General features: G+C 36.5%; 1 protein-coding gene across 3 annotated transcripts in view; it reads left to right on the top strand.

Moving 5' to 3' along the window:
* Positions 1-16,285, top strand: part of GABRA5 (gamma-aminobutyric acid type A receptor subunit alpha5) — an 83,293-nt gene that overhangs the window by 44,735 nt on the left and 22,273 nt on the right. For all 3 annotated transcript variants that reach the window (XM_024232923.3, XM_024232922.3, XM_054531352.2), the window contains one exon: positions 3,874-3,956. In XM_024232923.3, the coding sequence (XP_024088691.1) occupies positions 3,874-3,956 (83 nt within the window). The remainder of the gene's footprint in view (positions 1-3,873; positions 3,957-16,285) is intronic.

The following is a 16,285-nucleotide window of genomic DNA, read 5'->3' as shown; positions in this document are numbered from 1 at the left end:
CCCCATGAATAGAAGGCTTTCTTTCACTCAGAGATACTTTTTGAGTATTATAAAAGCATAGGCCATTTTTGAAATGTTTAGAAGGTTCGAAAATTTAAGTTTGTTTCCTGACTGAGGCTGAAACAGTTCTTATTGAGAGATTTATCTGAATAATACATTCATGTGTTAGAGGAGAGACACTCTCATAGATGAAGTATACTTCCCTGAGGTTTAGAATTCTAATTCCAAGGGGCTCTATAAAATTGGGAGAAGAAGTCACAAGGCTCTAATAATAGCATTTGTTGAGACGGTAATTGTAGAAAAACTGTCTTTTTTACATTTTTACTGGAGTTATTTTTTCTTTAAAAGTGTCCTTTTTTTAGATCCAGCTAAATGCTGTCCACCTGTGTTTGTGTACCCTCCCTGCCCCCACCCTTGCTGCATGCACACACACACACACACACACATACACACACACTCCTGCAATATGCTAAAAGCCAGCTCCTTGGTGTACATTCCTTGTCAGAATGCCGTCTTTCAACATTGTCAGTGCAGTAATTTTCGGAAGGGGGGCAGTTCTCAGGGCCGAACAGCTAGAATGAAGCCAACCATGGCAGAAGGAGCGGCTCTGGTCACTTTTATAAACACACGGTGTTGGCCAGGAAAGGAGGAGGAACGAACCAGGAGCTGGCAGAGTGCCTCATGGGGCCTTTGGGATGAGGTTTCCCTGGGGTCTGCTCTGAGAGTAGGTGCATGCAACAGAAACGTCAGGTCTGGTGCCTGCAATGGCCTGGTGGATTGGAGCTGGAGGCCAGCACAGAGCAAGGGGTTGGGGGTAACTCGGACTCTCCAAGTTGTCAAGAATTCAGCCCGTAGACTGACTTCTAGGCTGCCTCCAGACCCAGTGGGAAACTGAGTGCCTGCCGGGGGGGCTGGCAGACATGGCAGTGTCTGGAGAGAAGACGACCATCTCCACGTCCACCCTGACGATGGCATAGACTGTGTGGGGTTATAGTGTTGTTAGCATCTTTGTCGGGAGACTCAAAGAGTAAAGCCAGGGCTGCTGGTTGAGGTCTTCAGTAGCACAGCTGCGCTAAGACAGTCAGGTCACTTGAAACACCCTCCCCTCCACCCCACCTCAGACTACTCCCGTGTGAGCCCCGCGTGTTCCTGTTACAGCCAAGGCTACAGGCCAGCGCAAAGCATGCCTCTCCTGATCAGAAGTGTTCTCTAAACTCCCGCAGTGCTGTTTCCTTATGTGCTCGTCTTCACATTTATTGCTATGGAACTAATCTTACAGCTTTGTATATACTTTCTGTTTCCTGACTAAAGTCGTCCTTCTTAAGGAAATTCTAGATATCTTCAGATCATTGTGATTTTGTCTTCAAGAACACATCTGACCCGTTGAGATTCTCTGTTCCAGTATTGCATCACTTGACAAATTGTTTAAATTTGCTAACAACCATATAAAGTAACCTGTTTTCCTTTGTGTTGGCTGAATGCCATCCTTATAGGCGACTTTTTTAAAAGTTCTAATTTTCCTAATTCCAATAAGTTTTTTCTTTATTTACCTTACCAATTTCATAGTCTCTAATAACAGCCCTTTTTCATAATTTATGATTGAAGAGGTCAATTGCAGGTTATTTATCAGGTAAAATCATATAAAAGTCCAGCAACAGCTAATTGATAATTACATATACAGACAGAAACACACACATACACATGCGTGCTAGAATCAAATATTTAACCTTTCAGTGTCATGATTATATAAAGATTTTGGTGATGGGGGAAGTACTTCTGTTCTAATGTTAGGTATAAACAAGACTGACTTTTATATACCAAGAATGAAAAGAAAATATATGTACATGTAGAAAAACTCAGGGCTAGATGAAGGTGAAATCATAAGTGAAGTGGTCGATGTTTATAATTCTCTTCTTATTCTATGAATATGTGTGGAAAATCATTTAAAAATTCCTCTCCCAGCCAGATGCAGTGGCTCACGCCTGTAATCCCAGCACCTTGGGAAGTCGAGGCTGGCAGATCACCTGAGGTCAGGAGTTTGAGACCAGCCTGGCCAACATGGTGAAACCATGATCTCTACTAAAAATACAAAAATTAGCCAGGCGTGGTGTCAGGCGTCTATAATCCCAGCTACTCAGGAGGCTGAGGCAGGAGAATTGCTTGAACCCGGGAGTGGAGATTGTGGTGTGGCAAGATTGCGCCACTGCACTCCAGCCTGGGCAACAGAGCAAGACTCTGTCTCAAAAAAAAAAAAAAAAAAAAAAAAAAATCCTCTCCTTGCCTGAATGTGAGACTTTTTGTGTTGTGTTCTAGGTCATCTACACACACAGGCCTCTGTGAGTCACTCCATCTTTGGGGAAACCTTCTGTCAAAAGTTGTGGCAACAGAAGGTTTCCTATCTTTGATGGACACAGACCTCCCTTCCACTGACATGTATTTTAGTTTCATTCAGAAAATACATACATTGACTACTCAGTCTGCAATTACCGTGTGAATTATGTGACCAATTTAACAGCAAAAGGTTAATCTATTTTCACAGAAGGAGGTAGTAAAAGCAAAAATGGGGGTTTATGTTTTGATTCTCACCCTAGGCTAATCAGCGACATTCAGTCTTATATAACAGGGAATGAACAATAGCACTAATGTAACCTTGAATTATTATTTGCTCTAAAAATAGAATTATAACATGCACTCGAAGTTGAACGTTTTGTATCTTCATCTTTCATTGTATGTAATTTTATTTATTTTAAATAGTGGAAAGGAAAACTAACGAACAGAAGATAGGCTCATTAATAAAATTTAGAATCATCCGTAATTGGCAAAGTTGGTAGAGAAATGAAAGCACCACAGTATGGCGGCTCTGGGAGTGCACTGGCTTCCTGCAGAACAGAGCCCTGCCTATGCCGCGTGTGGTGTTGCCTTTCAGGGACCTCTGCAGCCAGGGCCAGGCAGCCTGGGTGATTGTCATTGTCATGGCTCCACCACTGAGCAGCTCTGCATTCTAGGCCCCGAATTCCTTAATATCCGCACCTCACTTTTCTTCTTTGTAAACTGAGATGGTCATAGCACCAGATCTCCCCGTGCTGTTAGGGTGAGATGAGTCAGTGCAGGTAGAATCCCCCACAGGCTGCCTGGCACAGACATGCCAGCTCTTGTTACCATCATTATTGTAGTTACCAGTGACAGTGGTAGTGCTCGGTGATATTATAATTTGGAACACTAGGCCTGGATTAAAAAATAATAATTAGGGTGTACCAGAAGATTGTTATTGTATTACAGGTTCACTTACTATACAGTTTCATATTGGCCCATTACACAATGGTTATAGCCAGGTGCCGGTCAAAATTTGGGCGTGTAGGAAAACTCTGCACTAAATATACCACGTGAAGTTATAAGTGAAATAGTAGATATTTGTAATCGTATTACTTCAACTTTTTCTGTATTTTCCCATATTCTATGAATATATATGCATTTATTCTACATTTATATTTTTTGAGCTTATAAGCCATTTTAGAAAATGCGTATGTTTTGAGTCCCGTCAAGTAAAGCTTTATGATAATGCTCAATAAAGGATAGGAAACAAAGAATAAATAACTTTTAAAGGCATCTTAAATTGTTTTACAAGCAGTAATATAAGTATAGATACACACCCTAAGCCACCGAACTGCTGAGTAGATTTGATTTAAGCCTTATTTCTGAATGATATTCACCTACAACACAAACTTATGTAATTTGGTGGGGATAGTTCAGATAATCTCATAAAAGACATTAATTTTTAAAAGTACTTAATATGGCTTTCTGGGACACGATGTTGGCTCAGTGAATGGCTAGAGCAAGAGAGTCATTCAAAGGTCTTGATCTTTTATTTTTCAGCTTGACCATCTCTGCAGAGTGCCCCATGCAGCTTGAGGACTTCCCGATGGATGCGCACGCTTGCCCTCTGAAATTTGGCAGCTGTAAGTTATTTTCACAAGTAAGAGCCTTGGACATATACTTTGGGGATCAATTCCACATTTATTCAGAAGAATTTAGGTTCTGCATATACATAAGCACAATAGGATGCAGTCTGTTTAAGAAGCGTGGAGAGTGTATTGGTCTCCCCAGACTAGCTTTCTTGTCTGCAAAATGGGGTCATTAACACCTGCCATACATCACAGATGAGGATAAACTATGACAATGCCAGTGACATCACTGAACAATCTGGAATGTGCCCCTCTGGGGGTGTTTCTCCTCAGATCTCAACCGGGCAGTTCTTTTTTGTTTTTGCATCTCAGATTACAGGTCACCTCGTCAAAGGTGACCAGTACCCAGTACTCAGCCAGTGATATTTTTTATTGTGCTGTAATCATTGCTGTGTTGACTCACTTCTTCTAGAATGTTCCATAAGAGCAACAGCCTCATCTGTCATGTCCATAGTCAGTGCTCACCCACAACACTCAGCATTTTAGGAAATATGTGTTGCTTGAACAAATAAAAAAATTATTCATATCACAATACTATAGGTATACACTTACACAATTCTTATAGGAATTCCTGGATTCCAGCCATTCCAGACAGAGGAATTGACAGTTGAGACAGTTGAAAAGTTCTGTGTCTTACAGGAAAATGTAATCCATTTTCTTTACTGTTGACAATTAGAATGTTTAAAAATATTCTTGAAATATTTATTTCTCCAAGTATTAAATTTTGTTACACTTGTTTCAGCATCATCCCCACATGTGAGCTATTTGGAGCAGACTTGAAACTGATCTAGTTTCCATCTTTCTTTCTACTCTTCGCTTGTGCACATGCTATATGAACTTTTCACTTTGAAAGCAGAATGTTCTCGTTGAGATGAAGCATGAAAACTGTGTGGGTTTGAATCCTGGCTATCCCACTCCTCTGCTGAGTAACTGTGAGCAAGTTAATGAGACTCTCTGATCCTCTTTCCTCATTTGTAAAATAGATGAGGGCTGTTATAATATGTTTGAAACTGGCAGAGTAACACCAGTTAAAGTGTTCAATAAATGCCCATCATCATCATTACCGTGAAAGTTCATTATATTTATAGCTTCTTGACAGGGTGCCTGTCTCATCACTATAAATCATCTCTCTTTCACCATGTAATGCCTATAGAACTAAGTTTTGTCAAATATTAATATTGCCACACCAGTTTCTTCTTTAATTCTTGCCTGGGATATCTTTCTAATCCTTTTTTTTGTTTCCTGTTTCATTATATATCCAAGCTGAAAAGTTCTATGTCTTCCTGGAAAATGTAATCCATTTTCCTTACTGTGACAATTAGAATGTTTAAAAACATTCCTGAAATATTTATTTCTCCAAGTATTAATTTTTTTACACTTATTGTTTCAGTTATTTTCCTTTCCTCTTTAAAAAGAAACACCACTTGTTGAAGAGACTATCTTTTCCTCATTTTTGTATTCTTGGCACTCTTGTCAAAGATCAGTTGACTGTATATGCATAGATTGATTTCTGGACCTTCTATTTTGTTCCATTGTTCTCTATGTCTGCCTTTATGCCTGTGCCATACTGTTTTAATTGCTGTAGCTTTGTAACATATTTTGGAGTCAGGACGTGTAATGCCTCCAGCTCTCTTTTTTCCCAAGATTGTTTTGGATATTTGGGTTTTTTTGTTATTTCATATGATTTTAAACATTGTTTTTTCTATTTCTGTAAAAACTGCTGCTGGAATTTTGATGGGCATTGTATTGAATCTAAAGATCACTTGGGTAGTGTGGATATTTTAATAATATTAAGTTTTTCATCCATGAACGAGTGGTGTCTTTCCATTTGTTTGTGTTTAATTTATTTCATCACTATTCTGTAGTTTTCAGTGTATAGATTTTTCATCTCCTTGGTTAAGTTTATTAATAAGTATTTTGTTCTTTTTGATGCTATAAGTGGGATTGTTTTTCTAATTTCTTTTTCAGATAGTTCATTGTTAATATATAGAAATGGAACTGATTTTTGATGTTGATTTTGTATTGTGAAACTTTAATGAATTTATTGATTAGTTCTAAAAGTCTTTTGGTGGAGTTTTTTGGGTTTTCTCTATGTAAGATGATGTCATCTATAGATAGGGAGAGTTTCACTTCTTCCTTTATGATTTGGATGCCTTTTATTTCCTTTTCTTGTTGAATTGTTCTGGCTAGGTCCTAAAGAATTGTACTGAATAGAGGTGGTAATGGTGGGTGGGCATCTTTGCTTTGTCCCTGATGCTAGAGAAAAAATTGTCAGTTTTTCACCATTGACTATGCAATTCACTGTGGGATTTTCATATGTGGCATTTATCATATTGAGCTAATTTTCTGCTCTTCCTTGTGTATTGAGAATTTTTATCATGAAAGGGTGTGGAATTTTGTCAAACACTTTTTCTGCATCTACTGAGATGATCAAATGGTTTTTGTTCTTCATTCTCTTAATGTGATGTATTACATTAATTGATTTTCATGTGTTGGACCTTCTTTGCCTCCCAGAGATAAATTCCGCTTGGATACGAATCTCTTAACGTGTTGCTGAATTCAGTTTGTTGACACTTTACTGAGGAGTTTGGCATCTATATTCATCAAGGACATTGGCCTCTTGTTTTCTTTTCTTGGAATATTTTTGACCACTTTTCATGTGAGAGTAATGCAGGACTCATGAGTTTGAGTCTTTGTTCCTCTTTAGTTTTTTTTTGAAGAGTTTGAGAAGGATTGGCATTAATTCTTCCTTAAATGTTTGGTAGAATTCACTAGTGAACTATCTGGTCCTGGGCTTTTCTTTGTTGGGAGGTTTTTGATTATAGATTCAACTTCCTTACTAGTTATTGAACTATTTAGACTTCCTATTTCTTCGTGATTCAGTCTTAGTAGGTTGTGTGTATCTAGGAATTTACCAATTTCTTCTAGATTATTCATTTTATTGGCATATGATTATTCATCGTTGTCTTTTACAAATCTTTTTATTTCTGTGGCATCAGTTGCAATGTTTCCTTTTATTTCTAACTTATTTGACTTTTCTTTTTTTCTGAGTCTACATAAAAGTTTGTCAGTTTTACTTTTTTCAAGGGACAAACTCTTTGCTGATTCTCTGATTCTTTTTTATTGTTTTTAGATTCCCTACTTTGTTTATTTCTGCTCTAATATTTATTATTTTCCTCCTTCTACTACATTTAGACTAGTTTGTGCTTCTTTTTCTAATTCCTTGAGGAGTTAGGTTGTTTATAAATTTTCCTCTTGGTGCTGCTTTTCTTATATGCCATAAGTTTTGATATGCTGCCTTTTCATTTTTATCTGTTTCAAGGTATCTTCTAAGTTCCCCTTTGATTTCTTCTTTGGCCCATTGGTTGTATAAATGTGTGTTGTGTAATTTCCACATATGTATGAATTTTCTAGTTTTTCTTCTGCTGTGGATTTCTGGTTTCATTCCATGTGGTAGGAAATTTCTGTCTTCTTAAATTGATTACATTTGTTTTGTGACATAAAATGTGAATGTTCTGTGTGTACTTTAGAAGAATGTGTATTCTGCTGCAGGTGAAATATTTTGTGTATGTCTGGTGTTGTTCCAGCCCACTGTACCTCTTTGTTGATGTTCTGTCTGGTTGTTTTATCCATAACTGAGAGAGAGGTATTGAAATCTCCTACTATTATTGCACTGCTGTTTCTCCCTTCAGTTCTGTCAATGTTTGCATTATATTTTCAGTTGTTCTTACATTGGGTGCATATTTACTTATAATTGTGTTATATCTCTCTGGTGAATCAATCTTTTTATCATTACATATTGTTTTTCTTTATCACTTGTGACAGTTTTTAACTTAAATTTATTTTGTCTTATGTAAATATAGCCATCCCTGCTCTCTTTTCATGGCCCTTTATCATGAGATATCCTTTTCCATCCCTTCATTTTCAGTCTGTGTGTGTCCTTAAATCTACTGTGAGTTTCTTGTAGATAAAATAGAGTTGTGTAATCCCAGTACTTTGGGAGGCTGAGGTGAGTGGATTGCTTGAACCCAGGAGTTCAAGACCAGCCTGGGCAACGTAGGAAAACACCATCTCTACAAAAAAAAAAAAAAGTTTTAAATTAGCTGGACATGGTGGTGCATGCCTGTAGTCACAGCTATTTGGGAGGATGAGGCAGAAGGATCACCTGAACCTAGGAGGCAGAGGCTGAGGTGAGCCATATTTACCCCACTGCACTCCAGCCTAGGCAATAGTGTAACACCCTGTCTCAAGAAACAAAAAACACAAAAAAATAGAGTTGGATCTTGTTTTCTTATCCATTCAAACTCTGTTGTGTCTTTTGATTGAGGAGTTTAATTCATTTATATTTTAAGTAAATACTGATTGGGAAGGATTCACTATTGGCATTTTGGTAATTGTTTCTATTTGTCTTTTATTTCTATTGCTCCTCTTTAACTCTCCTGCTTTGTGCTTCATTATTTTTTTTTTTGTATTGATATGCTTTGATTCCTTTCTCTTCTTTTCTGTAACTTCTATAGTTATTATCTTCATGGTTACTGTGTAGGTTACATAAAATATCTTAAACGTATAACACTCTATCTTATGATAATATCTTAACATCAATTACATATAAAGACTACACATTTACTACTGTTTCCCACACACTTATTTTACATCCATTTATATTGTGCATCATTAACATTTTTAGTTATAATTATTTCTAATACTTTTGCCTTTTGACTTTATACGAGAATTAAAAGTGACTTATTCATCATTGTTACAATAATACAGTATTCTTTATTTGTCTATGTATTTACCTTTCCCAACAAGTTTTATACTTTCTTATGCTATTGTGTTGCTGTTTAGCATTCTTTCAACTTGAAAAACTCTCTTTAGTATTTCTTGCAAGTCAGGTCTAGTGGTTTTGTATACTTTCTGCTTTTGTTTTTCTGGAAAAGTTTTTGTCTTGCCTTCATTTTTGAAGGAGAGTTCTGCCAGGTATACTTTTTTTTCAGCGCTTTGAATGTGTTTTATCATTCCCTGCTGTCCTGCAAGATTTCTGATGAAAAAAAATCCGATCATAATCTTATGACATGACTGTTTATAACAAGTGGCTTCTCTCTGGCAGCTTTGAAAATTCTGTCTTTGACTTTTGACAATTTGTTTATAATGTGTCTCGGTGTGGATTTCTCTGGGTTTGCCTTATTTGGAATCCTCTGTACTTCCTAGATCTGTTTCTCCATTTCCTTTCCCAGGTTTGGAAATTTTCAGCCATTATTTCTTTAAATAAGCTGTTGTTGTTGTTGTTGTTCTTTCTCTCTCTCTTCTCCTTTTGAAACAGTATACATATTAGTCACTTGATGGTGTCCCGTAAGTCTCTTAAGCTTTCCTTTCTCTTCTTCATTCTTCTTTTTGCTCCTCTGACTGAATAATTTCCACGACCTATCTTTTAATTCATTGATCTTTCCTTCTACTTGATCTAGTCTGCTGTTGAATCCCTCTGAGGAATTTTTCAGTTCTGTTATTGTATTATTTAACTCCATGATTTCTTTCCGGTAATTTAAAAATATTTTCTGTCTTTTTATTGAAAATTCACTTTGTTCACATATTGTTTTCAGTAAGTATCTTTACAATGGTTATTTTGAATTCTCTGTCAGATAAATTATATAACTCCATTTCATTAGGATTAGTTTCTGAAGATTTGTCTTGTTTCATTTTATTGAACATATATCCCTGTTCCTTATTTCCTTATATTCTGTATTTGGTGTGCACATTAAATAAAACATTCACCTCTCCCAATCTTCATAAACTGGCGTTGTACAGGGAAAGACCTTCACCAATCCACCTTTGCCAGAGATTCCAGGGGCCTCTCCAACCTTGGTGCTAGTCAAACTCACTTTCTTTATACTAAGCAGCTCCTAGGCATCTAGGGTCTGCTGGATCCCACTAGCACTCAGAGACAAGCAAGACCGAAACCAGTGCCTCAGACAGCCCTCAGAAAAGCTGTCTTTTTGCGTTTTCCGTATCAGTTGATATAATCATTTGACTTTTCTTTAGCCAGTTAAAATGGTGGGTTACATTCCTGCCTTGCAGCGCTGGAATAAACTCTATTTGGTTATCACATATAATTATTTTTATGTGTTGTTGAATTCAATTTGATATTTTGTAAATGAGTTTTTGCATATATATTCATTTTTTATAATATCTTTTGTTTTGGTGCCAGGGTAATCTTGGCTTCATAAAGTGGGAAGTATTCCCACCTTTTTTATTTTCTAGAAAATACTGTATAGAATAGGTGTTGATTATTTAAGATGTTTGTTACAATTCTTCACTGAAACCACCAGGGCTTGAAGGTAACTGTTTAGGGAGCTATTTATGATTTAAATTTTCTTAGTATTTAAAACTATTTGAATTATGTACTTCTTATTAGGTGAGTTTGGGTAAATTGTGTTTTTTGAGAAATTGGTTTATTTTATCTAAGTAATATTAAATTTGTGTAGAGTTGTTCATAGTTGTTATATTACTGTCTTGATGTCTGCAGTGTCTGTAGTGATATCTCTTATTTCTGACCTTGGTAATTTGTTTTACTCTCTCAGCAAGATTGATAGAGGTTTGTCAGTTTTATTGATATTCTTATTATTTGTAGCTCTTTGTTTCATTGATTTCTCTATTGCTTTTCTATTTTTTATTTCACTGATTTCTGCTTTCATCTTTTTATTTTCTTTCTTTTGCTTACTTTGCATTTAGTTCACATTTCTTTTTTTAGATTCTCAAGGTGGGAACTTAGGTTATTGATTTGAGACTTTTTTCCCTTCTAGTGTACTCATTTAATGCTATAAATTTTCCTATAGCACTGCCTTAGCTGTTTTGCTCAAATTTTTAGTCATTATATTTTCCTTTCATTCCATTAAATGTATTTCTAAATTTCCCTTAAGACTTTCCCTTTGACCCACGTATTGTTTAGATATATGTTATTTAGTTTCCAACTGTTTGTAGATTTTTCTGTTATCTTTCTGTCATTGACTTCTAGTTTAATTCCACCGTATCCAGAGAATGCCCTCTGTATAATTACAATTCTTTTAAATTTGTGAGGATTGTTTTAGGCACAATATGGCCTACTTGATATTTATTCTGTGAACATCTGAAAAGTATGTGTATTTTGTGGTTGCTGGGTGGATTGTCTACAAATTTTGATTAGATTATCTTGATTATGGTGGTGCTGACTTCACCTCTATCCTTGATGATTTTCTGCCTCTTTGTGGATCAGTTGTTAATAAAGAGCACTGAAATCTTCAGCTATAATTGTCTATTTGCCTATTTCCACTTTCAAGTAAATCAATTTTTGTTACACATATTTTTTAGCTGTGTTATTTGGTGCATACACATATATAATTGTCTTCACTATTTAATATTTCTCTCTGTCTCTGGAAATTTTTCTCTGCTTTGAAGCCCACATAACTTGACATCAATGTGGCCAGTCTTGCTTTCTTTTGATTAATATTTGAATGATAAATATTTTTTCATGTTTTTACTTTCAGCCTGTATATATCATTATATAAAAGGTGAGTTTCTTATAAATAGCATAGCTCAGATTTTTAAATTTACTTTCCCAATCTTTATCTTTTAATTGATATATTTACACTCTTTATATTTAATGTAACTATTGAAATGTTAAGGCTTAAGTCTGCCATTTCTTTGGCTTTCTGCTTTTTGTGTGTTTTTATTTCTTTGTTTTCTTTTATCTGTCTTACTGTGGACATTTTTTACTATTCCATTTTGGTTTATTTATAATGTTATCATGTGTACATTGCTGTATAGCTTTTTCAGTTGTTCTTCTAGGTGTTACTTTATTAATTAATTAATTAATTAAAGAGACAGGGTCTTGCTTTGTTACCCAGGCTGGAGTGCAATGGGGCGATCATAGCCCACTGCAGCCTCAAACTCTCTGCCTCATGCAATCCTCTAGACTCAGCTTCCCGAAGTTCTGGGATTATAGGCATGAGCCACTGTGCCTGGCCAGTATTACTTTATATATACAAAATTTATCACTGTCTGCTGTATACTCATTTTGCCAGTTCAAGTGAAATGTGAAAACCTTACCTCCCTTTACGTCCCTTTACCTTTCCCTAATCATAACACAGTTGCCTTACATATTTCCTCTACATACATCTTGAACCACATCCGCGAGTGTTACGTTTTTTGCTTGAACCATCAAACCTAATTTTGAAAACTCAATAGACAAAGGAAATTTTATTATATTTATCCATATTTTTACTTACTGTGTTCTTTTTTCCTTCTCAGTGTTCCAAGACTCATTGTTTTATGGTTATCTTTCTGTTAAGCAAACTTTCTCTAGCCATTATTTCAGGGTAGGTGTGCTGGCAATAAATTCTCTTAGTTTTTATTCATCTAAGAATGTCTTGACTTCTGCCCTTGATTACTGAAGGATATTTCATGGATATAGGATTAAGCTTTGACAGTTCTTTTGGCACTTGAAAAATGTGCCACTTCCTTCTTGCCTCCAGGTTTCTGATGAGAAACCTGTCTTTCAAATTTTTTTTCTTTATAGATAAGGTCTCATTTCTGTCTTGTTACCTTAAAGACTTTTTTCTTTGTTTTTACTGTTCAGAAGTTTGACTATGATGTTTATTGGTGTAGGCATATGATATTTATAGGTTTATTGGTCTACACCAATAACCTTTCTGGTGTGCTTGTTTGTTTCTGTAGGTTTTGGTCAAGTTTGGGAAGTTTTATGAATTAATTCTTTGAACACTCTTTCTGGCCTAGCCTGTTTCTGTTCTTCCCTGACCTCCAAGACATGGATCTCAGCTCTTTTGTTACACTCTCATTTTCGTCTACTTTCTTTGTGTTTACAGATTGGACAATTTCTGTTCTGTCTTCAATTCACTGATTCTTTCCTTTTTCCCCTCCATCTTATTTTGTTCCTCTAAGGACCTTTTTATCATGGATATTTTATTTTTTAATTCTAAAACTTCCATTTTTTTTTCTATAGCTTCTGTTTCTGTGTTGAGACTTTCAGTTGTTTTAAAAGTTTGTTGCCAGCCTGTTTGTACTTGGTTGTTGCATCATTTTACAATGGCTGCTTTAAAAACGCCTTTGTCCAGTAATTCTGATCTCTGTCATCTCTGCTTTGGGGTCTATTGATTTATTTTTAATCAGTTTGATCTCCCTCATTCTTGGTTTGACGAATAATTTTCTATCATAATCTGGATGTTCTGTATATTATAATACAAGACTTTCTTTCTTTTTCACTGCTTCGTCAGGGGAAGGTGCAGTACAGCCTCATTACCACTGGGTCAGGGTAGAAATCAGGTTCCAGCTTAGCCTCTATTGATGCAAGAGTGCCTGGGGTTCCTTGTTAATGCTAGTGCATACAGGACTTCCAGATCCATGCTAGGCCTCTACTGATACTTCCCTAGATGGGAGGAGCTGGGGTGACTTGTCAATTTCCACATAGCTTTCACTGACACCATATGCATGGCCTCATTACTGCCAAGTGGTGGAGAAAGTTTGGAACATCTACTAATCCTCTGACATGACTCCCATAAAGAGCAGGAGGGAGTTGCACCTGCTGGTTTAGATGAAACTCTAGGCTTCCCACATGGCTTTTATTACCATTAGGGGATGGGCCTCATTGCAGCTTGGCAGGAATGAATGTCCTGGCCCCCTTACTATGTAGCCTTCTCTGGTGTCACTCCATCAGTGGGTTGGGCACCTGGTGAGGGCAGAAGTCTTAGCTGTCTGTTCAGCATTTGCTGGCCTGGAATGGGGTAGGGCCACGTTTTTTTCTGGGATGCTTGGTTGGAGTACAGTGGTCAGTGTCTAAAAGTTTCTCGTCTTACTAGGTTTCACCCTTTCTGGTCCTGTGACTAGATTGCACAAGCGTCAGTTTTTGTTTGTCTGTGCCCGTTGGTGTTTCCAAGTTGCCAGCTTCTTTAGCTCCAAACCTGGGATGTGTAAGACAGGAGGAAAACCAGACAGTCACCACTAGGCCATCCCTTCGGTCCCAAGACCTATCTGCCTGCTTCTTTCTACCATTCAGATTTTTCCTACATTTATTTTATGTATAATATGCACTTTTATTTATAAATATAAATATATGATATTTATTTTTAGTGGGAGGAATAGAGGAAAATGCATTTTCATCTTTCTGAAAGTGGCAATCCCCCTAGATCTGTGTTCATTTTAATTTATACTTCTTGTGGTTTACTGAGCCTCTTGAATCTAAACTTGTCTTTCATCAAATTTGAGGCATTTTGACCATTATTTCTTCTAATATTTTTTTTTTTCTGTCTCATCTTCTTCCTCTTTTTTATCTGAGGTTCTAATTACATGTACTATACCTTTTGGTATAATCCTATGGATCACTAGGGGTGTGTTCATGTTTTTAACCATGGTCTTCCGTCTATATTTTTTATATTGGATAATTTATATTTAGTGCCTCAAGTTCACTGACTCTTTCTTCAGTCATTTCCAATCTGTTCTTAAGCCTAAACAATAAATTCGTTATTCAGTATACAATATGTATCAGGTTTAGAATTTGTATTGGATTCTTTCAAAGTTTCAATTTCTCTACTAGGATTTACTGTTAGTTTTTTATTACAGCAATTTTTTATTATAAAGCATTACATATTCTCTTTTGTATTCTTAAGCATATTTATAATAGCTACTTTGAAATTCTTAGATGCTAAATCCATCATCTGAATCTTATTGGGATTAGTCTGCACTGATTGCATTTGCTCTCGAGCACAGGTCCTTTTTTTCTGTTTCTTTTACGTATAATAATTTTGAATTGTCTCTTAGATATTTTATTGTTATATTGCACAGGCTCTGGATTCTGTTAAATTTAAAGTGTTCATTTTTATTTATTTGTTTTTAAGCCATTTAACTTGGCTGAGTGTGAACTCCCAGCTCTGTCTTTCCTGTGGCAGGCAAGCCCTGAAACACAGGTGGTTCTTGCGCTGGAGTTGGGCTGGTATAGGCTTATGCTCCCCGCATGCATATGCATAATTGAGGGGCAAGTTACAGATCTGGGGAGAGATTATGTACATCTGTATACATCACTGTGGGCCTCCCTTGTGGCTCTTTTCCTTGTGGGATTTTGCACCTCACTCTCCAGCTGCTGCTTTGATAGTTCCAGCCTCTTCTTTAGGTTCTTCAAGCAAGGGAGACGAAGGGGTCCTATCTGAGCATCAGCTGCCTTGCAGCACTGACCCACAGCTTCTTAAGTGAAAAGCCATTCCTTCCTCTAAGTGGCAACTCCTGTCCATTTCTGCTTGTCTTTGCGTCTCTCCGGGGCTTTCAGGGAGTAGTTTTTCATCTGACATCCAGAGATAATGGATGTTACTAATAGCAGGCATTCTGCCATTGCTGGACGCGGAAAATGTTTTGATTTCAAGAATTTCATTTTATATTACTTCCATCATTCCAAAGAGATTTTTGGAATTAGGAGAGGAATTATATGTGATGAGCCAAAAGTTAGGTTAGATGGAAATAATTCAACTTTTTCAAACTATGATCTTTAGATGTATACAGAGATTAAGATATACATTTATTTGAGGGGGCCAGTATAATGGAAAGGGACTATCTCTGGGATTTATTTAAATCATTTGCTTCCATGGGGTGGCTGGGGACATCATTACTTGGAACAAAGGACCCTCTGAAGATCCCTGAGGCATTTCATTTGGGAATCACTGATTGATGTCTTTGAAAGAAAATTACTTGTTTATATCCTCAGAGGAAGTGGAGTTGTACAACTTGAAATTATGCCACTCTTTGTATATGAAAATTATGCTTTTGATGTGATCAAAAATAAAACACTCTAAGTCAAAGATGATTATCTTTTTGATCATTGGTTAAGTTCAAGTCAACGTGATACCCAGATGTAATGCTACTGGTGAGCAGGGCAGGTAGCACAAAAGTAACTTTTGGTAAAGAAAACTATGTGATGACCTGATTATTTCCTAAATTATCATATTTAACAATGAACCAACTGCGGTTAAATCATTTATCACACTCAAAGCTAAAATACTCATTCAATGAAAACACTTCACTTTCTATATTCAATCAAATAAAATAAGATTCATATTATACATAAGAAGTAAAACCAACGGAAGTGCTCCTTGGACTCAGTAGGAATTTTGAACTCTTATGTCAAATTTATTTTTATCTGCCTGCTATTTTTTTTTTCTTTTTTTTGAGATGGAGTCTCACACTATCACCCTGGCTGGAGTGAAATGGCGCAATCTCTGCTCACTGCAACCTCCCCCTCCTGGGTTCAAGGAATTCTCCTGCCTCAGCCTCCCAACTAGCTGGGATTACAG

The sequence above is a fragment of the Pongo abelii genome, chromosome 16 (assembly GCF_028885655.2).
Source record: "Pongo abelii isolate AG06213 chromosome 16, NHGRI_mPonAbe1-v2.0_pri, whole genome shotgun sequence".
NCBI lineage: Eukaryota > Metazoa > Chordata > Mammalia > Primates > Hominidae > Pongo > Pongo abelii.
This window is presented reverse-complemented; position numbering and strand designations above follow the sequence as displayed.